Genomic DNA, 26,089 nt, shown 5'->3' on the forward strand with positions numbered 1-26,089 from the left:
GTTTCACATAAAAGGGAAGAGGAGACTGTGGCTGTGGACTCACTAAGTCAGACCTTTGTATACCAAACTGGTAGCAGATCTGATTTTATTGTGCAGTTACTATGTATATAAACTCAGGAAGTAGCAAAGCAGATTACAGGCAGCCATCAATGAAATTTCTTCTAACTGTCCTTGCAGTGACCAATCAAGGAGTGGGCTGTGGAGCAAGTGCAGGGACTGCAACACATGGCCTACAGGGTAAGTGGCCTGTCGCTCATATGCCTAGCAGGAGGGGAATGGCCTGCCACTCAGAAGTCCTTAATGGATGCCATGTATACAGTACTCCATGCACTTCTCCCCACAGGCGTTCACAGCTGGGAGCCCTAACAAGAGAGCATCAGGCAGAGCCAAGTGGTGCATTACAGTTCTGGTTACTTTCTGAGCCATCTTGCCTAGTCTGTAATGCCCACTGTGATCCAAGAACATACACATCATCATGTGACACTGTGGTCAAACCCCCTGAGACAGTCCTACATTACACTTCCTCTGCCTAGGGGGCAGGCCAGTGTGACCCTTTGTGGCCTCTCCATTACCTCAGGATGGCCTTCTTGCTTTCCTAAGACTCCTAATGTGGAATTCATGCATAGTTCATTTGACTCCTCCCTAGATAGGTCTAGGATGGTGTCTTTGATATAAATTCTTCTCAGTTCAGGGTTAAGTAGGGTAACAAATTTTCTGGTCTTATTAGTATGCAGGTACCATCTAGGTTTTTAAGCTTTCTCAGTTCACATGTTTGTAACCCTTATTATCAGCAAGTGAGATTGAGGATTGTGACTAGGTGTCACTCACAGCCATACATCACTTTACCTACCATTGGCTACATGGAATCTCTGCCTCAGGGGACAGAGGCACTGAGAAGACTCAAATTGCAGGAATCATGAATGTCTTCAGACACGGATAAAAATTCACTTTCTCCTAGACACTGGCAGGGAAGTATGTGATGTCAGCATGAATATCAGCATTTGTTCATATTTATTCATTATGATTCAGTGTATTTCAAAAGAGTCCTATGGTTCCAACTGAGGGTGTAAATTATATTCTGAATTAAAAACACTTTTTATTTCTTTTTATTTTGTTTTATTTGTATTAAGGTGACAGTAGAATGCATTTTAACATATTATACATAAATGGAGTATAATTTTCCATTCTCTGCTTTTACATGATGTAGAATTACATTGGTCATGTATTCATATATGCACATAGTAAAGTAATGCCTGATTAATTTTACTGTATTTCCTATTTTCATACACCCTCCCTTCCCTTCATTCCCTGTGTCTAATAAAAGTACTTCTTTCTGTTCATTTCTGCCTTCCCTAATTGTAGTTTAGCATCCATACATCAGAGAGAACACCCACTCTGTTTTTTGAGATTGCCTCATTTCACTTAGCATGATACTCTCCAATTTAATTCATTTACTGGGAAATACCATAATTTCTTTTCTCCTTATCATTGAGAAATATTCCATCTGAGTATATATACCACATTTTCTTTCCCCATTTATCTGTTGAAGAAAACTTAGGCTGGTTCCTTATTTTAGCTCTTGTGAATTAGGCTAGTATAAATGTTGATGTGGCTGCATCACTGTAGTATGCTGTTTTTAAGTCCTTGAGTATAAACCAAAGAGTGGGATAGCTGGGTCAAATGGTTGTTCCATTCCAAGTTTTCTGAGGAATCTCTATACTGCTTTCCAGAGTGCTTACACCAACTTGCAATCCCATCAGCAAAGAATGAGTGCACTGTTTTCCCACATCCTTGCCAACATTTACTGTTGCTTGTATTCTTGATAATTGCCACTCAAACTGCAATGAGATTGAATCTCAGTGTGGTTTTAATTTGTATTTCACTAATTATTGGAGATGCTGAGTTATGTTTTCATAATTTTGAAAATTCTGAATCCCAAGATAGAAAACAAGTGACATTCTAGGGCCTAGAAACTTCAATATTTAGGAATGTAACTCACCTCATAGTAGTTTGGTACTTTTCAACTCTAGCACACTTTGTAATTGAATATAAACAGGATTAAAAATCAAGCATTATGTGTTTTTTTCTGTGATAAGAGGAATAGTATACATTGTTGAATCTAATATTTTTCATATTTATGAAAGTGATAGTATAGATATTGTGACACAAAACTACATTTCTAAGTAATAGATTATTTTAAAATAAATTACACATGTAATGTGTGCATTATAAAGTGATTCAAATTCATAAGTTTAATATATAAAAATTTAATCATTATTTTCTTTCTTTCTTCATTTACCTACATGTGAAAAATAGGCAATATAGATCCCCTTTTGATTTTATTTAGTTTTAATGAAAATTTATTTCTCCACCTTCACATGGTTCTCTCAACTTTAATGATTGTTAATTTCTTGCAGATTATTTCTTTCTATAAGCCAAACTAAACTTGACCTTCAATTCAGAAAGAGAAAGACAAAAATGTTTTCTCTACTCCACTACAGATCAGAAAATTTAATTCTCCTCTTCTTCATGAGTGTGTCCAAATCCACCAGCACATACAGATTTTTTCTTTGATTACTCTCTTCTCTAATTTTATCACCAAATATAAACCCAGTATATGTATGTATGTATGTATGTATGTATGTATGTATGTATCTATCTATCTATCTATCTATCTATTTATTTATTTATTTTCAGGAAAAAAATGCACCAAACACATTCACATTTATTTTCTTTTTTTTTTTTTGAGCAAATGACAAAGACCTAGTTTACCAGATTTTTAAACCTAAGCTTAACATTACATATTTAAACAATTGTCAAAACTTTACTAAGTTGAAAGCATTCAGACCCAACTAGAAAACAACCTTAAATTTATATTAAACCAGAAATGTATTATCATTAATGCATTAATATCTTTCATTACTACATACTGAAAAAAAAATCAAATTACTTCTACAGGAGCCTCATCCTGGCAATGTTCACAGCAGGCTGACACTACTTGGCTCACAAGTCAAACACAATGCGAAGCAGATCCATGCTGCTGTTAGAATACAATCTTTTCCTAGGATTATTCAAAGTCAAGGCTCACCTTGGATTACGCTTAATGAAAAAGCAAACTGCAGACAGAGATTACAACAATTTTAAAGACAAAAAAATGGTCCTATTGCGTGGTCCCAACAATTAATTCAAAAGTCTATGACAAATAGGAACACCGATGAGCTTTTTATAAATACTTTAGATTAAATACAATTATACTGAAAGTCCAGTTTCTCCGAAATCTTCCAAAAAATGTTCCTGTTAATCCTCAAATGGTGCTTGTTATAGTTTAACATTTCTGTTAAATGCATAAATGCGTGCATTGAATTACTTGTTATCCAAGCATAGCAGCTGCTCCCTACCATTTATCTTTAGGACTTTAACTGTTCATCTTCTTCAACTTCTACTCTTTCTTGACCATTCTTGATAATTCTTTTGTAGTGATTTCTCTCCCATTTACTATTTTGGTAGAAGTTGATATAGATTTGAAGTTACTCATCCCACTACCACTAAATGCTGTAGAAGATAATGAATTAAGGTCACCAAGACCTAGTGACCCAAAAGAAGTAAATCCTGTATCAAATGCAGAAAATCCACCTTCAAATGATGGAAGTCAACTGAAAGTGGCGAAAAACAAGCCTGCACCTCGGCTTCTGCTTCCTTGGGGACATCTTTGGTTCCCAACACAATCTTCAAATGGGTCTTCAATGAAGCGGAAGGAAAATGGGTCCCTTCCACCAAAATATTCCCTGAAGACATCATCTGGGTTCCAGAAGGTGAAGCCAAACTCAAATGGACTGTCAAAATGACTTCCACCTCCACCTCCACCATTTAAGCCTTCTTTGCCAAACTTGACATAGATATCCCGTTTTTTTTTTTTTAGCATCTGATAATAACTTATATGCCTCAGCTACTTGTTTGAATTTTCTCTCTGCTGCTTCTTTGTTTTCAGGATTTTTATCTGGATGCCACTTTAGTGCAAGTTTCCGATATTTGATATTTGATATTCCGATATTTGATATCCTCAGGTGAGGCATGTCTCTGCACGCCTAGAACTTCATAGTAATCCACCATGTTTTAATAGATTGTTGGAACAAGTCCAATGATGCAGGAGACAGGTCCAGGTGGGCAGAAAGGTGCTCAGGGTGTGTTAAGGCTGCTTTGGTGGCAATGACAGTGGCTCTTCACACTTTCCTTTCTCCAACACCAAACAGGAAGTAAACCCAGTATATTTACTCTTTACACCAAGCAACATGAAACAAATTATATAAAATGATGAATGTTTTGGAAAAAAATTGCAGATACAAATAAGAACTGGAAACTGGTGCAATCACTCTGAAAATCACTAAGGAGATTTCTTAGCAAACACGGAATGGAACCACCTACTTATCCTACTCCTCCTCATATACCCAAAAAACATAAAATCAGCAGTCTAAAGTAATGCAGCCACATCAATGTTTATAGAAGCTCACTTCACAATATCCAAGCTATGGAACTAACACTGGTGCCTTTCAACAGATCAATGGAAAAAGAAAATGTGTATATACATACACAATGGATGTTACTCATCCATAAAGAAAAATGAAATTTAATGTTTTGAATGACCAACAATAAAAAATTTAAAAAAAATAAAATAAAATATTTTTATAATCAAAAAAATGAAATTATGGCATTTGCAGGTAAATGGATAGAACTGGAGACTATCATTCTAAAAGAAATAAACTCATACCAAAAAGCCAAAGATTGAATTTTTCTCTATGATGTGTGGATGCTAACCCATAGCAAAGGAGAGTAGGGAGGGAAAGTATTGAAGTTCAGTAGATTAGACAAATGGGAAATGAAGGAAAGGAGGGATGAGAATAGGAAAGACAATAGAATAATAGAATGAATTGGACATAACTTTCCTGTGTTTATATATTAATAAATGACAAGTGTACTCTACATTATGTTCAACCACAAAAATGGGATCAAAATTGTAATGGGTTTTACCTCATATATGTGTGATATGTCAAAATATACCCTACAGTCATGTATATCTAAAAACAACAAATATAAAATAAGCACATGAAATAACACAAAATCTTATCTATCATTAGAGTGTGCATTTTGAAGTAGTAATAAAATCAGCTACAGAACTATGAATGGTTTAAATATTCCACAAAGTCATTGATGTGAAAATAAACCTATACTAAAACTGTATGTTCATTGTGCTTCCAGGTCCCTGAAGGTGATGTGGAAATCACAAGAAATGATGACTTATGCTCTGCTAGCATGGACTCACCCATTTACCAAAGCCATCTGTGGACTACTGCATGGATGCATGCAAACATTGGTTATTAATAGGAAGAATAAACCACTTAAATGAGGATATTATCAGGCTATAATAATTCCTGTCTTCATTAATTTAAACACAAGTGCAAGTTCTAAGATTACTGATCTGGAAGACTTTAAATGAACACTATTTTCTCAACCAGGCTTGATATTATGACAAAAGTAAAAAAAAAAAAAATTAGGGCTGGGGTTGTGGCTCTGACGTAGAGCACTTGACTAGAACGTGTGAGGCACTGGATTCAATCCTCAACATCACATAAAGCATAAATAAAATAAAGTTATTTTGTCCATATACAACTAAAAATAAGTATTAAAAACCATTTTATTATGTTCTATGGCTTTCGAGTATTGAAATTTGAAAATGTTGAAAAATATCTCAGAGCAAAAAAGTTTACTTTTAACACTATTTATTTTTACTACTTCCACTAGAAGCAGAACTTATAAATACTATTATTTGTGCAGTCTTCATTAGTCTAAGATTAAAGAGTTTTTTAAAAAGTAAATAAGCCAGGAGTGGTGGCACATGCCTATAATCCCAGTGACTCTGGAGGCTGAGGAAGGAGGACTGCGAGTTCAAAGCCAGCCTTAGCAAAAGTAAAGCCCTAGCAACTCTGTGAGATCTTATTTCAAAATACAAAACTAGGGCTGGAGATGTGGCTCAGTGGTCAAGTGCCCCTGAGTTTGATCGCTGGTACCACCACTCAAGAAAAAGCAAATAAAAAGACAACATATAACAAGCTCTAAAATGTCAATCTACAGAGCTATCAGAGATGTTTATATGTTTAACTTGATGATAGTATTTTAAAGACAATGCATTTACAGAATTCAATGTCTAATTTGTAAGTATAATTGCTGGGTCCTGATGGATAGGCAAAGGAGGCTTGTGGGCAGAGGCATGGATTCTTTTGCCTGATTATGCTGATGTCCCCAAAGGTGTGAAAAGGTCTCAAAATTTATCAAACTTTTCACATATAGGTGTTTTATTGTCTGTCAAATATTTCCTGTTAGAAAAGTTACATCAAATTAGGCAAAAACATGAATCACAAACATAGAGAATGAGGGATAAGGGGAAGTAGACACAGTTGAAGAATTCTGAAAATTGGGAAGAATGGAGGATGGAACTACAGTTTTCCCCATCAGATGTCAAGTCTGAGATGACTGGGGTTGCACTGGCTGCCTTACCTCCTAATTATCAGGACAAAGAGATACACCATCCTGTTCTGTTTCTCAAGTTAAAGAGCAACACAAATTTATGTTTATATGGAGACATTTTCCTAGGAACATGCTGCCCTGAATGACTCTGGACAGAGTACAAGAGGCTTCTCAAAGAAGCACCAGGAGATTCAGCTGGGCCTATAGCAGAGCTAGCAGAACAAGCTATAGGGCAGGCCTGAGCAAAGCTGTGGGGTGTTTATCCTCCTGACAGATGGTAAAGGGGTTCTTGTCTTACTTCCCCATGAGCCTGGAGCACTGTGGGTGCCTTAAGGCTTTTGTCATAAGACTGACAGTAATAGTCAGCCTCATCCTCAAGCAGAAGCCCAGTGATGGTCAGTGAACCAGAGTTTCCAGATCTGGAGCCAGAGAAACGATCAGGGACCCCTGAGGGTCGAGTACTACTATCATAGATGATGAGTTTGGGGGCCGTTTCTGGGAGCTGCTGGTACCAGTGCACATTATAGCCATCCCCAATATTTGTGCTGCTCCCAGTGCAGGAGATGGTGACCTTCTGTCCTGGAGTCCCAGAGAGTGAGGGCTGCTGAGTCAGCACAGACTGGGCCCAGGACCCTGGAATTGAGAAAACATCGAGAACTTAAGTTTTGTTTAGAAACAACAGTAGAATCAGGGCCCATATCAGAGGACTCCCACACCCTATCTCTCCTCCATATCATGTCACCTGTGCACTGAATAAGGAATGTGAGGAGGAGATAGGAACAAGCCATGGTGAAGGTCATCCTGAGCTCTGCTTTCTGTTCCTAAAGCTGAGCAGTCTCTCACTTGACCTCTTAATACTCCCAGAAAGGGAGGGAATATGCATGCAAATTAAATTCCTCCAGGTTTCCTGATTACACTCTGGGCCCTAATTCAGACTCCAGTACATAAAGATGACATATGGGTGTGCAGGAGTGGAGTAGGCCTGGCTTAGGGGCGTTGGACGTCACAGCTGAAAGCCCTAACAAGAGAGCAGCAGGCTCATTACAGGTGGCTCATTACACTAGTGGTTCCTTCCTGACCCCTCTTAACTGGTCTGCCGTGCCCCCTGTTGTCCAAACTCATGCATATCATCCTGTTACATTCTGATCAGAATCCCATGAGACAGTAATCCCCACTGTCTTTGCCTAGGGTGCAGGCCAGTGAGTCCCTTCTGTGGCCTCCCCATTACTTTAGAATGACCTTCTTCCTCTTCTCAGACTCCTCGTGGTGAATTTGTGCATAATTATCTTGATTCCTCCTTAGACAGGTCTAAGATGGTATCTTTGACACATTTTTTTCTCAGGTCAGTATTAAACAGGTGAACATAAACTTTATGGTTTTATTAGCTTGCAGGGTGCCATCACATTTATCCACAGCACAAAGACTGTTCCACAGGTCCTTTCACATTGGGCTTGGCAAGGAACTCAGTTGCAAAATCTTATGAGTAGCTATTTGATGCTATTTAGAAGATACTAGTATGCATGTCTTTTAGCTTTCTCAGTTCACATGTTTGTAACCATTATTGTCAGCAAGTGAGGCTGAGGGTTGTGACTCCGTGTCAGTCACAACCAAATAGCAATTCTGTCACCATTGGCTACATGGAATGTCATAGGGGCTGGAAGGACTGAAAGGACTCAAGTTATAGGACTAATGAATGTCTTCAGACATAGATAAAAATGCATTGTCTTTTAGGCCCTGGCAGGGATGCAGGTAGTTTAGGCATGAATATCAGCCTTTTGTTCATATTTGTTCAATAATACTCAGTGTATTTCAGAAGGGTCCTATGATTCCAACTAATGAAGTAGATCATACACTGAATTTTTAAAACCTCTACATTTTATATTATATTTTTATTATTTATTTTATATTTTTGTTCTTATTATTTATCAATGAAATTAGAATGCATTGTGACATTATAAATATATAGAGTCTAACTTTCCATTTTCTGGTTGTAAAGTTTTTGTATTCATATATGCACATAGAAAAATAATGTCTGATTCATTCTACTATCTTTCCTAATCCCATTCCCACTTCCTTCTCTTCATTGCCCTTTTTCTAATCCAATGAAATTCTATTCTTTCCTACCTCCCTTCATGTTTATTGTGAGTTAGAAACCACATATCAGGGAGAACATTTGACCTTTGTATTTTGGGGGATATTGGCTTATTTCACTTAGGTAGTCTCCAGTTCCATCCATTTACTTGCAAAAGTCATAATTCCATTTTTCCTATGGCTGAGTAGTATTCCATTGTGTATATACACCACATTTTCTTTATTACTTAATTAGTTGAAGGACACCTAGGCTGCTTCCATATCTTGGCTATTGTGAATAAATCTGCTATAAACATTGATGAAGCTATGTAAATGCCATTTATAAGTCCCTTGGGTATGAACTGAGGAGTGAGATAATTTGGTCAAGTTGTGGTTCTATTTCAAGTTTTCTAAGGAACCTGCATAATGCTTTTCAGAAAGGTTGTACCAGTTGTTGTCCCACCAGCAATGTATGAGTGCTTTTTTTCCCAACATCGTCACGAACATTTTTTATTGCATCTATTCTTCATGATTGCCATCCTGATTAGAGTGAGACGAAATCTCAGTGTAGTTTTCATTTGCATTTCCCTAACTGCTAGAGATGTTGAATATGTTTTCATAATTTTGACAGTCCCAGATCTTAGGATAATCAAAGTGCCATTCTAAGGCCTGTAAACTTTCATACTTAGAAATGAAACTCAACTCACGATTGTTTGGTACTTTTCAACTCTATCACAATTTGTAATTAAATAGAAATAGAATTAAAAATCAAGCAATTATGGTTTTTTTGCATACATTTTTCCATCTAATATATTTCATATTTATGAAAGTGATAATATAATGATTGAAATACATAATTTACATTTCTGATTAATAGATTATTTTAATATTAATTAAAAGTGAATGTTTGCATTATCAACTAATTAAAATTCATAAATTTTAATATATTAAATTTTAATCATTATTTTCTCCTTTCTTTCTTTCTTGTTTCCTTCCTTCTTTCTTCTACATATGAGGATAGGCAATGTAGGCCCACTTGTGATTTTCTGTAGTTTTAATAAAAAAAATATTTCTCGACCCTCACATGGTACTCTCAACTGCAATGACTGTTAATTTTCTGCAGATCATTTTTCCCCCACAGGCCAAGTTCCACTTTCCCTTTAATTCAGAAAAAGAAAGACAAAATTTTTTCTTTACTTCATTGCTGATCAACATGTTTAATTGTTTTATTCTTCATAAGTGTAGCCAAATCCCCAAGCATATACAGAGTTTTCTTTTGATTATCCTATTCTCTAACTTTATCTACAAATATCAACTCAGAATATTTAAGCTCTTCATACCAAGCAATATAAAACACATCATATGAATTGATTGATGTGTCATAGTAAAATTTCCAGATAGAAAATAAGCACATGATGGTGGAACAGTAAACTGGTAGAACCACTCTGGAAATCAGTATGAAGATTCCTTAGAAAACTTGGAATGGAACCACCATTTGACTCAGTTATCCCACTCCTCAGTATATATCTAAAGGACTTAAAATCAGCAGACTACAGTGATGCAGTTACAACAATGTTTATAGCAGCTCAATTCACAAGCGCAAAACTATGAAACCAACCCAGAATCTTTTCAATAGATGAATGCATAAACAATGTGGTATATATATACAAAATGGAATATTACTCAGCCATAAGGGGAAATAAAATTATGGCATTTTTCAGTAAATGGATGGAAATGAGACTATCATGCTAAGTGAAATATGCCAGTCCCCAAAATTCAAATGCCAAATGCTTTCTCTGATACACAGATGCCAACCCATAGCAAGGGAGAGTAGGGAGGGCAAGTATAGAAGTTCATTGGATTAGACAAAGAGGAATGAAGGGAAGGGGGGGATGACAATAGGGAAGAGAGTAGAATGGCTCAGGTATGAATTTTCTTTGATCATATATGAGTAAACGACCGGTGTAACTTCTCATTATGTTCAACCACAAGAATGGGATCAAAATTGTAATGGGTTATACTCGTAATGTATAATGTTCAAAATAAACCCTATGATCATGTACATATAAAACAACAAATAAAAATTAATAAGCACATTAAGTAACACTAAATATAATCCATCATTACATTGTGCATATTAAAGTAGCAATGAATTAAGCTACACATTTATGGAATAATTTAAATGTTGCACAAAGACACTGACATGAAAATGAACATACAGCGAAACTGAATGTTCTATGTGAGTTCAGGTGACAGAAGGTGATATGGAAATCAAAAGGAATGATCACTTGTGCTCAGATTGCTAGAGCTGACCCATTCACTAAAGCCAAGCTGTGAATTACTGTATTCATGCAAGAATACACTTGTTATTCACAGGAAGAATAAATCAATTAAATGAGAATATTAAGTTACCACTATAATTCCCTTCTTTGTTAATTTAAAAACAAGTGCAAGTTCTAAGATTACTAAATAAGAGCACTTTAAATACAGATTATTCTTTTAATTAAGCTTGATATTATGACAAAAATAAAATAAAATAACTTTATTGTTATTTTCTAAGGCTTTGGAATATTAAAATTTGAAATTAAGCTTAAAAAATATTTTACACAGGGCAAAAAAACCCACATTTTTAAAACTTTTAAATTTTACAGCTACCAGTTGAAGCAGGACATCTGAATTATATTATTCACAGGGATGGTTTACCTAAGTCTAAGATTTAGAAGTTCAAAAAAAGCATATAAAAGGACAAAATAAAGCAGACTCTTATATGGCAATCTACAGACACACCAGAGATCTTAACATGCTTAACCCAATGATACTTTTTTAAAGACAATGCATTTACAGAATTGAGTGTCTAATATGCAAGTACAATTATTCTTTCCAGATGCATAGACATTGATCACTGCTAAAATTTTATTACATGTATGTAATTATGAATAATTTATAATTTAAATAAAACATTGTTATATAGAGAGTTATAATGATATAATGGGTTATTGACTTGATGGGTTTCGACTTTTGTGCTATACCTCCTTTACTGGTGATAATTGATAATTTTATTATTTTTAGTATTAATATAATTTTTTAAGTTTTTTGATTTTGCTTTTTACAGATTCTATAACATTGTGTAATGAGAGAGAATTATGGTATGCCACTAAAATAAACCAGAATCTGATGTCTTATTATAAACAGTGAAGTTATTTAAAAAATTTTTTTGATATTATTTTTTTTTAAATTTTAATTTGTTATATATGAGATCAGAATGAATTACAATTCTTACTACAATTTTATAGAGCACAATATTGAACACAATTTTTTATATCTCTGGTTGTATACAAAGTATATTCACACCATATTTGCATCTCTATACCTGCAGTTAGGTTATGAAGTCAATCTCATTCCACCGTCTTTTCTACCCCTATACCCCTTTCCTTTTGGTTCTATTCCTTTCCCCTATCAAAAATTCCTCTATTCCTCCCATGCTCCCCTTCCCAACCCCACTATGAATCAGCCTCCTTATATCAGAGAAGACATTCAGAATTTAGGTTTTTTGGGATTGGCTAAATTCACTTAGCATTATATTCTCCAGATCCATCCATTTATCCACAAATGCCATGATTTTATTCTCTTTTATTCAATTGTGTATGTATACCATATTTTCTTTATTTGTTCATCTACTGGAAGGCATCTAGATTGGTTCCATAGTTTAGCTATTATGAATTGTGTTGCTTTAAACATTATGTGGCTGTGAGCCTGTTGAAAGCTGTTTTTAAATCCTTTGGGTATGCTGGGATAGCTCGGTCAAATGGTGTTTCCATTCTCAGTTTTCCAAGGAATCTCCATACTGATTTCCCTATTGGCTGCACCAATTCACAGTCCCACCAGCAATGTATGAATGTGCTTTCCCCCCTCACAACCTTACCAACACTTATTGTTGTTTGTATTCTTAATAGCTGCCATTTTGACTGGAGTGAGATGAAATCTTAGAGAGATTTTGAATTGCATTTCTCTAATTTCTAGAGATGTTGAAAGTTTTTTTCATCTATTTATTAACTGATTGTATATATTCTTCTGAGAAGTGTCTGTGTCTGTTTAGTTCCTTGGCCCATTTATTGACTGGGTTATTTGTTTCTATTTTGTTGTTGTTATTTGTTTGTTTGGTGTTTAGCATTTTGAGTTCTTTATATACCCTAGAGATTAGTGCTGTACCTGATATGCTTGTGGTAAAAATTTGCTCCAAAAACATAGGTTCTCTATTCACTTTCACTGATGGTTTCTCTTGCTAAGAAGAAACCTTTTAGTTGAAATCCATCCCATTTATTGATCCTTAATTTTTATTCTTCTGCTAAAAGAGTCTTATTAAGAAAGTCAGGGACTAATCCGACATGAAGATTTGGGACTAATTTTTCTTCTATTAGATGCAGTGTCTGTGGTTTAATTCCTAGGTATTTGATCCATTTTGAGTTGAGTTTTCTGCATTGTGAGCAATAAGGGTTTAATATCATTATGTTGCATATGGATTTCCAGTTTTCGAAGCACCATTTGTTGAAGAGGCTATCTTTTCTCCAATGAACATTTTTGGCACCATTGTCTAATAAAATAACTGTAATTATGTGGGTTAATATCTGTGTCCTCTATTCTGAACCATTGGTCTTCCAGTTTATTTACATGCCAATACCAAGCTGTTGTTTGTTACTATTGCTCTGCAATTTAGTTTAAGTTCTGGTATAGTGATGCCACCTGCTTCATTCTTCTTGCTAAAGTTTGCTTTAGCTATTCTGAGTCTCTTATTTTTCCAGATGAATTTTATGATAGCTTTTTTCTATTTCTCTGAGAAATGTCATTGAGATTTTGATTGGAATTGCATTAAATCTGTATAGTGCTTTTGGTAGTATGATCATTTTAATAATATAAATTCTGCCTATCCAAGAGCAAGATAGATTTTTTCATCTTCTAAGGTCTTTTTAATTTTTTTCTGTGGCTTTCTGTAGTTTTCATTGTAGAGATCTTTTATCTCCTTTGTTTGGTTGACTCCAAAGTATTTTATTTATTTATTTATTTTTGAGGCTATTGTAAATGTGGTACTTTTTTTTCATTTTTCTTTCCAAGGATGTGTCACTGATATACAGAAATATCTTTGATATATGGGTGTTGACTTTATTTCCTCCTACTTTACTGAATTGTTTACTAGTTCTAGATATTTTCTGGTGGAATTTTTTTTGGTCTTCTAGGTATAGAATCACATCATTGGCAAATAGTTATATTTTGAGTTTTTCTTTTTCTATCAATAATCATTTAACTTATTTTGTCTGTCTAATTGCTCTGGCTAGGGTTTCAACAACTAAGTTAAATAGAAGAGGTGTCTTATTTCCATTTTTACAGGGAGTGGTTTCAATGTTTTTTCCATTTACAATTATGTTAACCTGGGGCTTAGCATAGGTAGCTTTTATGATGTTGACATATGTTCCAGTTTTTCCTAGCTTTTCTAGTGTTTTGAAAATAGATGGGTGTTGGATCTTGTCAAAAATTTTTTCTGCATCTATTACAATGACATATGATTCTTATCTTTAAGTCTATTAGTGTGATTAATTACATTTATTGATTTTTGTATGTTGAAACATCCTTGCAGCTCTAGTAATGACCCCACCTTAATCATGGTGCACTACCTTTTTTATATATTTTTTTATTTTATTTGCTATAATTTTAATGAGGATTTTTGCATGCATGTTCATTAGACTTATTGGTATGACATTTTTTTGCCTAGTTGTGAAATTAGGTTGATATTGGACTAATAGAATGAGTTTGTAAATGTTTTCTCTTTTTCAATTATATAAAATAATTTGAAGAGTATAAGTATTAGTTCTTCCTTATAGGTATTGAAGAAGTCAGCTATGTATCCATTTTGTTCTGGGCTTTTCTTAGTTGGTGGGCACTTGATGGCATCTTCTATTTATTTGCTTGAAATTGGTCAGTTTAAATTGTGTATACTTTCCTGATTCAATTTGGGCAAGTTCTGTGGCTCTTAGAAAATTGTCAATGCCTTTGATATTATATATTTTATTGAAGTACAAGTTTTCAAAATAATTTCTAATTATCTTCTGTATGTTCTTCTTTATACCTCTTCTGATATATTTATTCTCATCACATATGCTAGTAATTTGAGTATTCTTTTCCCTTCTCTTTGTTAGCATGGTCAAGAGATTGTCAATTTTACTTTTTTTGATTACCATTTTTTTTCATCATTTTCAGTTTTTTATTTCAAATATTTCAGCTCTTATTTTAATTATTTCTTGTCTTCTACTCCTTTTGGTGTTGATTTCTTCTTGTTTTTCTAGGACTTTGCAATGTACTATAGGTCATTTATTTGTTGAGTTTTTCTTCTATTAACAGATGAACTACAGGCAATGAACTTTCCTCTCAGTACTGCCTTTACAGTTTCCCAGAAATTTCAATATGTTCTATGAGTGTTCTCATTTACCTCTAAGAATTTTTTACCTTCTCCTTGATGTTTTTGTAACCCATTGTTCACTCTGTGGCATATGATTTAGTCTCCAGATATTGGAGTATTTTTATTTTTTATTTTATCATTGATTTGTAATTTTAATTCATCATGATCTGACAGAATGCAGATCATAATGGATTAAAATTTTTAATTTTTGTATTTGCGAAGAATTTCTTTGTGCCATAATATATGATCTACTTTAGAGAAGGATCAAATTTAACAAACTAGCAGGATATAAAATTAACAGCCATAAATCAATTACATTTCTAAAACTGAAAGAGATATCATGAAAATTATCCCATTCCCAGTATCCTTAAGGATAATATAAAATCAAATATTTGAGAATCTAAAAAATGAGGTAAAAGATGTCTACAAATAAGAATACAGAACATTAAAGAAAAAACTTGAAGAAGACCTTAGAAAATTGAAAGACTTCCCATGTTCTTGGATGGGTAGAATTAATATTGTCAAAATGACCAACTACAAAATAGTATATAAAAACTTTAAGAGATTTTCTATTAAAAATCCAATTATGTTCTTCATACAACTAAAAAAGCAGTCTTAAAATTCATTTGGAGAAATAAGAATTCTAGAATAGACAAAGAAATTATCAGTGCAAAAACAGAAACAGGAGGCATCAAAATACAACACCTTAAGTTATTCTACAAAACTATAGTAACAAAATTGGCATTGTATTGGCACCAAAACAGACATGAAGACCAATTGTACAGATTAGAATACACAGAGACAAACCCAGATAAATACAGTTATCTCATACTAGACAAACACACCTTAAACATACAGTGGAGTAAAGATAGAATCTTATAACTATTTTTTTAAAGTTAAATCCCTAAAGAAAAAAAAAAGAGAGCCTCTTCAATAAATGGTGCTGGGAAAACTGAAAATCCATATGCAGTAAAACAAAACTAAGCCCCTGTCTCTCACTTGCACAAAACTCAGAGTGGATGATGAACCATGGCATTAGGTCAGAGATGTTGTATCTATTAGAAAACAAATTAATTGCAGCTGTCCATCATGTTAGCTGAGAAATCAAATTCCTCAATAAGACTTCTAAACACATGAAGTAAAATTAAGAATCAATAAATGGGATGGTATCAAACTAAAAATTTTCTTCACAGCAAAGGAAACATGAATATGAAGAGAGAGTCTACAGAATCAGAGAGAATCATTGCCACCTAAACCTCAGATAGAATATAAATCTCCATGATATATAAATAACTCAAAAATGTAACACAAAAAAATAACCCAATCAATAAATGGATAAATGAATTGAACAGACACATCACAGAAAAAGAAATGTGATTGGATAACAAATGTTTGAAAAAATGTTCCTCTTCTCTACCAATTAGAGGAATACAAATTAAAACTAAACTAAAATTTTATCTCACCCCCATCAGAATGGCATTTATCAAGAATACAAAAACATTAAATGTTGACAAGGATGCTGAGAAAAAGGTATACCCATAAAATGCTAGTGGACGGCAAATGGTTGCAACCACATTGCAAAGCAGTTTGGAGATTTTTTAGAAAACTTGGAATGGAACCACAATTTGATCCAGTTTTCCCACTTTTTGTCATATACCCAAAAACTTAGAATCAGCATATTATAGTGATGTAGCCATATCAATATTTATAGAAGCTCAATTCACAATAGCTAACCTATAGAACTAAAATGAGTGCCTTTCAACAATGAATGGATAAAAAAGATTTGGTATAATTTGGGTGTGATGGTGCACACCTGTGATTCCAGAAGCTTGAGAACTGGAGCAGGAGGATAGATTGTTCAAAGCCAGCCTCAATAAAATCAAATTGCTAAGTAAAAGTGAGACTCTGTCTCTAAATAAAATAAAAAATAGTAGTGGATGAGTGTCCCTGAGTTCAATGCTCAGAACACACCCTCAGAAAAAAGAAAATGTGGTACATATACACAATGGAATATTACTCAGTTATGAAGAAGAATGAAATTATAGCATTTACTGAAATGTGAATGGAATTGGAGACCATCATGCCACATTAAATAAGCCAATATCAAAAATCAAAAGGCTGAATACTCTCTCTGATATATGGAGGCTAACACACAATAAGTAGGGGGGAGAGAGGAGACAATGTTCACTGGATTGGACAGAGTGGAGTGGGTAGAAAGAATGAAGGATAGGATTGGGAAAGACAGTAGAATGAATCAGACAAAACTGTCCTGCTCATATATGAATCCACAACCAGTGTAACACTTCATCATTTACAACCACAAACATAAGAAATTAAATGTGATTTATATATGATATGTCAAAGTATGTTATAAAGCCATATAACCAAGAGGAACAATTATAATAAATTAGCTATATATCTGGACACTTTTTATTACATAACTAATCACATTTTTTACATATATATATATATATACTTTTATATATAAAAGAATGTGATTATTTATGGCAGCAAAAGTGTCCAGATATATATCTATATCTATATCTATATCTATATCTATATCTATATATATATATATATATATATATATATATATAAAAGATTTGATTAGTTATGGCAGAAAAGGTGTCCAGATATAAAGATGTTATTCAGGCCAATTTTCTCTTGGTGTCCCCATTTATTCTTCCACTTGTCATGACTTGAACAAAAGCATCCCCAATTGCCAGTGTTATGCTGATGGACTTCCCAGTATCTAGATCATGAAACATGTACACTTACAATGCTAATGATTTACACAGCCTGTGGCACTGTCATTGCAACACTAAAAGAATTAACAGACGACCTCCAGCCAGGCATGGTGGTGAATGTATGTAACCCAGTGACTTGAGAATCTGAAGCAGGAGGACCACAAGTTACACAATAGCTTCAGCAACTTAATAACGTTCTAAGAAACTTACAATGAATGACTTTGTCTCAATATAAAATTAAAAAATACTAGTGAATATAGTTCTGTGGTAAAGGTCCTGAGTTCAGTCACCAGAATGCAAAATATTACCTCTAGAAATTAGAACTAAAAGTTTAACACTACTTAAATATGAATAAAAATAGAGTATTATGTAAGCAGGTCTGATCATCCATCAGAGCAGGAAGAACAAGTGCTGGAGGACTGACTAGTTTTAGGGCTTCAAAAAAATTTATTTCATAACCATAAGAAATATTAATATAATCCAGGATGGATTTTATTTCCCTCTATTCTGATGAGTCATAAAATATATTTTAATTTACATTTGAGCTACAAAAAGGATTCATGAAGGAAGAAGCATGTAGGGTCCAAAAAATCTTGATGTGTTCCCAGTAGGATGAAGTGCAATTTAACTCATCAGGGGAGACACTCAAAAGCAACTTTTAGGGTTCAGGAAGACATTGAGGAAAGAATACCTATTGTATAATTTCATTTATAAAACTTTAATAAAGTGAAAACTGACCAACAATCACAGAGAGCAAGTCACTGGTTGGCTGGGAGGTGCTGTGAAAAGAGATAAATGGAGGCCTGCCAAAGGGCAGAAATGTAGTGAGATTTTCAGATCACCTGCCTCTAAGTCCTCAGAAAACCTGTCACTAAGCATGCCTATTAAGCCACCAATGAAATTATCCACTGGAATGATTAAAATAGCCCATGATGATACTGACATAAAAAATAAACAAATTCTGAAGCTGTGGTTCACTGAGTCCATGTGCCTGAAACTTACCATAAAAATAAAAAAAAAGATGGAAAGTGTTTGTTCAAGGTAGAACATGCTCAATTATTCACTAAAGCCCAGCTGTACTTTACTGCACTGATACATTTACCTACTCTTTCTCGAAAGGAGCATAAGCCACTTAAGTGAGAATATTAACCTACCACTTTAACCATTTCCCTCATTGAATTAAAGTGCAGTTTCTAAGATCATTGAGCTGGAGGACTTACAAGGAGAGTATTATTTCAAGCAGATTTGATATTATTAGATAAGTAAAATAAATCTATTTTATAGTTCTCATGTTCTTAGGCTCTGTTATAATTAAATATGTTACCATTAGGGTTTGAAAATATAAAGAGCAAGAAAACTTATGTTTAAAACTCTTCTTCATTTTACTTTGGAGCAAAGGATTTGGACCAAAACATCTGAATTCTTTTACCAATGGATTGTTTGCATGACTTTAAAATTAAGTAATTAAAAAAAAGCGAACAAAAATACAAAATTAAACAAGCCCTTGGTGTCATTCTGCAGTGGTATCATGACTGTTTACATTTAAATGTTTACTTCCTGGTGCCTTTTTTTTCTTTTCTTTTCTTTTTTTTTTTTGCCAAAGATATTTAATTATATAATTTACAGGAAAAATCACTGAGTCCTGGTGGCAGATATTGATGTCTCCTGAAATGGTAATACATATAATACATAGTACATATGCATACTGTACAGTTTAAATACATTTCTAAAATATAGAGGAATAATAATTATGGGTAATAATCTGGATGAAATTCACCTTCTGTGCCAGAGCTCGTTCACTAGTAGAAATTGGTAACAAGTGAAAATATTTGTTAATGTTGATAGAATATTTCTTCTTTTTCACTTTTATTTTCTAGAGTTTCTATGGGAGTTCATGAATGATAGTTATAGTGTGGCATCATGGAAACCAGATTCCAATATCTTGTGTAATTTTAAAATCAGTGAGGTTCTTATTTACCCTAGTAAAAGTGACATAAGCTCAGAATTTTAGGGGCTGAGGGTTTTTGTCCCACTTCCTCATCTTTCTGTACCACTGTGATAGCACTGCTTTGATACACTTGAGAGTAGTAATTGGCCTCATCCTCAGGCTGGAGCCCAGAAATGTGCAAAAATGCTGCATTGGTTGAAGTATCTTTGGATCCAGAGAATCTATTGGGGATGCCTGGCCCCAGTTGCTTGCTTGAGTCCGAGTAGTAGTGCAGGTAGAGCTGAGGAGGGCTCCCTGGCTTCTGCTGGTACCAATACATGCTTTTACTACTAACACCGAGGTCACTGCTCAGGGTGCAGGTGAGTCTGGCTGTTGGTCCAGGGGATGCAGAGATGTATGGTGGCTGAGTCAGCACAGGCTGGGAACCTGTGAACACAGACAAAATATATTGAATGGAAAAGGCAGGGGGTAGTGGCTTGAGGATCTGTGTCAGAGGCTAATGACATAGGTTATAGGTATGCCTTGGGCCTCTGAAGACTGTCCCTACCTGTCCATTGAGATAAAAGCAGGAGGAAGAGAGGAATCTAGATCATGGTGGACATAGCCCCTTCTTCAACCTCACCTCTGTTGTTCGGCTACCCAGGCCTGTCTTAAAGGAGCCCCACTGGAATCAAAGAGGAGGGGCAGCTTATGCAAATGTGTTCTCATACTATGTCTCTCTACCAAGGGCACTCAGTGTCTGGGTCTTTTTCCCAGGAAGGCTTGCATAGTGCCCAAATTAGACTAATAAGTTAACTTAAGAGGAACCAACTGATGAAACCACATCTGAGGTTATGTACATGGGACTCTACGCTAGGTCTCAAGGGACATGTACCAAGACACCCAGGTACCAAAGGGCCCAGCCCTGGGACCTCAAGTCAGTTGAGGGCTGCCCAGCTGTGATTTATCTCTGGTTAACCCTATTGCCATAGGAGATGGTCTCATCATGGCACTTTCAGGTCTTAGAGCAAACTTCTTTCACAATGGACCAAATACACTTCCACTTTTGCCTGATTGTGTCACTTAAATGAAATATCTAGCAAGGACAAAGAATGTGCAATTCTGAGGTAGCCATAAATAACCATGTCTGTGCCCATTATTATGTCTCATATTAGAGTATTGGCTCTGGTTTGTGTTTAGGGAACATTCTAGAAAAGAATAGGGGAGGAAAGAGCCAAACGAGAACATTTCTAAGTAGCTGATATGACTGCAGATGAAATATGAAGGCACATGCCTTTCAGGTGGGATACCTGGGCCCACTGAACCAAGCATCTGGGGCCAGGAGTCCCCAGTAGATATTCTAGATCCAAAGATACTTCAAAAATGGGCATTTTTGAAGATTTCTGGGCTGCAGTCTGAGGATGAGGTCAAGTACTACTGTCAGGTGTACTGTCTGTGGGTGCTGAACAAACATGAATATGTGACTTAGAAGAGCCTTCAAACGACTCTGAATCTGAGAAAAAAATGTCTGGAGAAGAAATAGAAAAGGTGAGTTCATATGAAGGTCTCTGAAGAAGAGGCATTTTCTCTGGATTCTCAGATGGAAAGGAGTTCACTAAGGGTGAATCAGATGTTCATAGGGGAGAAAATAATGCATTAGAAATGTGCACACTTTCTAAAGCAACAGGAAGAGAAAATAAGAGAACAAAGAAGAGGAACTCTGGGTGCAAAGGTGGGCAGGGCTCAGGGTTCAGTAGAAACAAGGTTTTGGTCTTTCAGGTGATTTCCTCAATTACCTGAATAGGTATAATCATGTCTGTGCCATTATTATGTCTCATATTAGAGTATAGGCTCTGGTTGGTGTTTAGGGTGACATTCTAGAAGAGAATAGGGGAGGAAAGAGCCAAAAGAGAACATTTCTGGGTAGCTATTATGACTGCAGATGTAATATAAAGGCAAATATTTTTTTAGGTGGGACACCTGGGCCCACTGAACCTCAGGTGAGAGAGGATAGATGGACCAGAGTGTAAGGTAGGTGGAGGCAACACCTCTGCTGAGACTAACAAAGGCTAGGTAGACTATCTGGTATGAGCAACAGTTGGGATGTGGATGCATATTTATCATTTTGTCACCATGGTATAAAAAGTGGAAATAATTTAGTACATTCAGAGATAATCAGGGTTATATTTTCTATCCCATATGAAAAAAAATGCAGAAGTTAAAACAACCACCAATAGGGGACATAGAACAATCACTTATTTATTATGTCATTCATAATATTTTTCCTTTTTTATTTTTGCAGTTATCATGAGACATTAGAAATATATATGGGATTCTAAAACTATCCCAGTTATGTGATCAGCAAAAATTGGGCACAAAAGGGGATAGAGTGGTGTAAGAGGATACTGCAGGCCTGAGGACATCCTGCCCATGCGAATCAGAGAAGAGGGACTGTCTAAGTGGCTTTAGGGATTGTAGATTGCAAGGACTTCGAACCCCTGATTCAAACCTCAGTTTTGAATTCATTTGCGGTTCAGGTGGAGTAGCAGCCAAAGAGAACAAGAAACCTCCCCTGTCTTAAGGATGAATGAATCACTAAAGGCCAGGGGTAGTCGACAACAAAGCGCTCTCCACACATCTTCCAGGGAATACTACAGGGGAACAACCACTGCTTGACAGTCACTTTTTGGGCTGGCCACTGGTAATGCTGGACTCTGGAGTGACTACTGCAAGGTCATTCGGTAGGAACTAGCATCCTTCTAATGGCCACCCAGGATCCAAGAGCCACTCAGCCTGAGAATAAACTCTCAGATCTGTCTGTGGTCAGAGGATCTTCCTGTCTAATTTTTTCTCACCCTGATGCTGTCACAGGTGAGGAAGCTGTGGTCTGAAGTCACCTGCTGTCCTCCAGGTCCTTTCTAGTTTGTGTTCACCAACATTCCCCTCCTCTCAAACCACTTCTTATCTGAACACATTGTATCTGCTTTTCAAAGGCTCCACACTCAAAAATCTTTCTAGTTTTGAGAGAAAAATATTTAAAGCTAAAATATGTTTCTATTTTGGTAAATTATAATTTTAAAAAATACAGTAATTGGTAAAAAAAATTAATAAAACCACCCAAATTAGTTCATAAAAGAAAAGTTGTTTCCCAAACAGTAAATAGTATATATTTTAAAGGAAACTGAGTATTTCTATATCATTGTGTATATATATATATATATATATATAGAGAGAGAGAGAGAGAGAGAGAGAGAGAGAACAATCTCTCTCTCACACACACAGATTTAAAAAAGAGAATAAACAATGATCAATGAGTTTTGTAAATTGTAGGTATTATCATGTTCTTTTTATATGTATTTCAGTATGAATTAATTCAAAACAAATAAATGGATCTCAAAGGCCATTATTGAACTGGGCAACTCTCAAGGGGGAACATAAATAAATTACATTATTGTATGATATCCTATTGCCACTTTATATTTACCCAGCAACTGGAGGCAGTGTTGGAGCCATATCCTCAGTGATTTGATTTGAGCAACTACAGGTCTTGACCTTGCAACAGGATACACAGAGCATATACTCTCCCTCTGGCCTGTTTCTTCTAAAATGTTTTTTGAACTCTCACAACATTAGCACTTCTTGAGGAGACAAAATATTCTACCTGATTTTTTGCCTTTGCAATGAAGAAAAGTCTGAATCTTTTCCAGGACATGCTGTGTTTCAAAGACTGATAGGGAGCTCCACTCATTTACCTTTCTGATCTAGGAAATGAACTGGATGAATCAATTTGTATTTTTGTCTTGCAATGTCACTACTTTCAACTCACAATTATGAGGAAATTTTTATATCAGTTGCATTATTTATTTAAATCACAGAAGATTTATTTTAAATTTCAAAAGGTTAGTAAAAGCAATATAGCATATTAATAATATTTTCATATCAGTAATTTCCTATATGATGCATTGGTTCTTTATCATTGTATATTTCTTCAACATAATAGTTTATAATATTATTTTCTATGGATGAAATAGATAAATTATTAATGCTGATTTTTCACATGTTGTCCCCTTAATCTGTTCAACCAGTGTTGAATGTATTAGGGCCTCTTTATATCAAGATACAAACACCAGCTCTGTACCTTTGTATCCCTCATCAGAAGAGTCATCTCAGTGGGTGATAAGGATGTGTCTGGAAACAAATTGTACCTGAGATGGTTTTCTTGTAATGCAGATATTTACATCAACCCTGAATATATTCTAAAGAGTCATGTTTGCAAAAATTTCTCCCACCTTTTGGCTGTAGATTGAAATTAAGTCATTTTTTTGGCATTGGCTTGATGTTTTAAATTTTTTCTGAATATTTTGGGGATTATCAATTGCAACATTGGAGTAACTTAGTGATTGATGGTTATTTTAACTGCATCTTAAACATAAACTTACAAAAATAAGTCCATAAGTATAAAAGCAAAATTGATATCCAGTTAGTAATTGTCATACATCATTTCTGGTATCTTCTTAATATAATTTCTTTAGCAGCAAGGCAGTAGTCTACATCAAGATGGCAAATTGCACTTCTATCTAGTTCCCAGGTAACAATTTCATTTTAAACAAAACTGAGTGTTAATTAGATCTCAATAAAAAATCAATTATTGAGAAAGAAGTATCAATTATTTGTGAATATTTTGAATATGAAGGATCTTGAAAGTAGGGGAGAGAACTCTGAATTTCCTTCATGGTTTACAAATATTGGAGAAGAACCCCTCTGATTGTTGTCACAAACAGAGTTAGAAAGAAAGCCTAGTGTAGGAGGAGCAACACTGAATAACAGATATACATTGAGAGGGACAAACTAAGGCACATGGCCATGAACCATAGGATATAAGGAGTCATACAGCTCCAACGTCTCCATTAGTGTTAAATATTTTCACTGCCTCTTTCTCTCTACCCTGTAAAAATTGAGATTCTAAGCACATAATGAGTGTATTTCTTCAGCTGATACAGGACAGGAGAAAATCAAGGCAGACAAAAGTTGGGAATCCAAATGCAGTGAAAACATACATTGGGAAAAAGATAGCCTTTTCAACAAATGGTGCTGGGAAAACTGGAAATTAATTTGCAGTAAATTGAAATTAAACCACTCTCTCTCACACTGCACAAAAATCAACTCAAAGTGTATCAAGCACCTAGGAATTAGACCAGAGACCCTGCACCTGATAGAAGAAAAAATAGGCCAAAATCTTTATTATGTTAGATTAGGTCCTGACTTCCTTAATGAGACTTCTAAAGTAAAAGAAATAAAATCAATAATCAATAAATGGAATGGATTCAAACTAAAAATTGCTTCTTCTAAGCAGAGGAAATAATAATGTTGTGAAGAGATAGCCCACAGAGTGAGAGAATGCTTTTAATACATGCACATCAGATAGAGCATTGATTTCCAGCATATACAAAGAACTCCAAAAATTCAACACCAAAAATAAATAACCCAATCAATAAATAGGCAAGGACCTCACTCATGAATGATTATTTTTATTTATAAAATTTATTCTAATTTGTTATATGTGATATAAGACTGATATGTATGCTATATATTATGCATATATATCACAATTTTTCATATCTCTGGTTGTACACATTGTAGAGTCACACCATTCGTGTTTTCATATATGTACTTAGAGTAATGATGTTCATCTCATTTCATGAATGTATTGAATGAGTAAAGGAATTATGTTCATGACCAGCTTGATGATAAAATTGTTAATTTTGACCTTCTTGTCAATGTGGAGAAAGCTTAACTTAAAAAAAATTATTTTAGTAATTTAATCTACAGTTTTAAAAAGAAAAAAGAAAAAGAAAATGCTCCACATTAGACGGTTAAATTTATTCTTCTTTCCATTTTCACTTTTTTAAGTCTTTCTGTGAAGACAAAGTTGGTTATAAAGATGGTCAACCAGATCTACATGACCACATTACTCAAAAATACATCATGCTCAGAAGGGATTTACTGTATTTTGTTTGTTTTATTGCTTGGTATTTTCTTTTCTTTCCTTTTTTTTGGTGAGGGATTGAGTGCAGAAGGTTTTAATCACTGAGCCACATACCCAGTCCCCCTATTTTTTTTTTTTTAGAAAAGGTCTTGCTAAGTTGTTTAGGACCTTGCTGAATTTCTGAGGCTGGTTTTGAACTTGTGATCCTCCTGCCCCAGCCTCCTAAGCTGCTGAGATTATGCCACCACTCCAAGATTTTAGGGTTTTGCTGATTAACAATAATGTAAGCATGATAGCACTCATTGTTTCAGGAGAGTTATCAATGTCAGTAAAACTTTTAGGAGAGAAAAACTGGCCTCTTAGAATATTAGAAAAAGTTCCTCTTTTTCAAT

General features: G+C 34.8%; 1 pseudogene and 1 gene segment (V, D, J or C); both read right to left on the reverse strand.

Annotated features, from left to right (window-relative positions):
• Positions 1–3,363: 3,363 nt before the first annotated feature.
• LOC101970329 (dnaJ homolog subfamily B member 6 pseudogene) lies at positions 3,364–4,110 on the reverse strand (annotated as a pseudogene).
• A 15,653-nt stretch (positions 4,111–19,763) lies between these two features.
• LOC110597308 (putative non-functional immunoglobulin lambda variable 11-55) lies at positions 19,764–21,043 on the reverse strand. The segment is given in 2 exon segments: positions 19,764–20,158; positions 21,022–21,043. Coding segments are annotated over 2 exon segments (417 nt in total).
• Between the last annotated feature and the right edge of the window lie 5,046 nt (positions 21,044–26,089).

Source organism: Ictidomys tridecemlineatus, chromosome 2 (genome assembly GCF_052094955.1).
Source record: "Ictidomys tridecemlineatus isolate mIctTri1 chromosome 2, mIctTri1.hap1, whole genome shotgun sequence".
NCBI lineage: Eukaryota > Metazoa > Chordata > Mammalia > Rodentia > Sciuridae > Ictidomys > Ictidomys tridecemlineatus.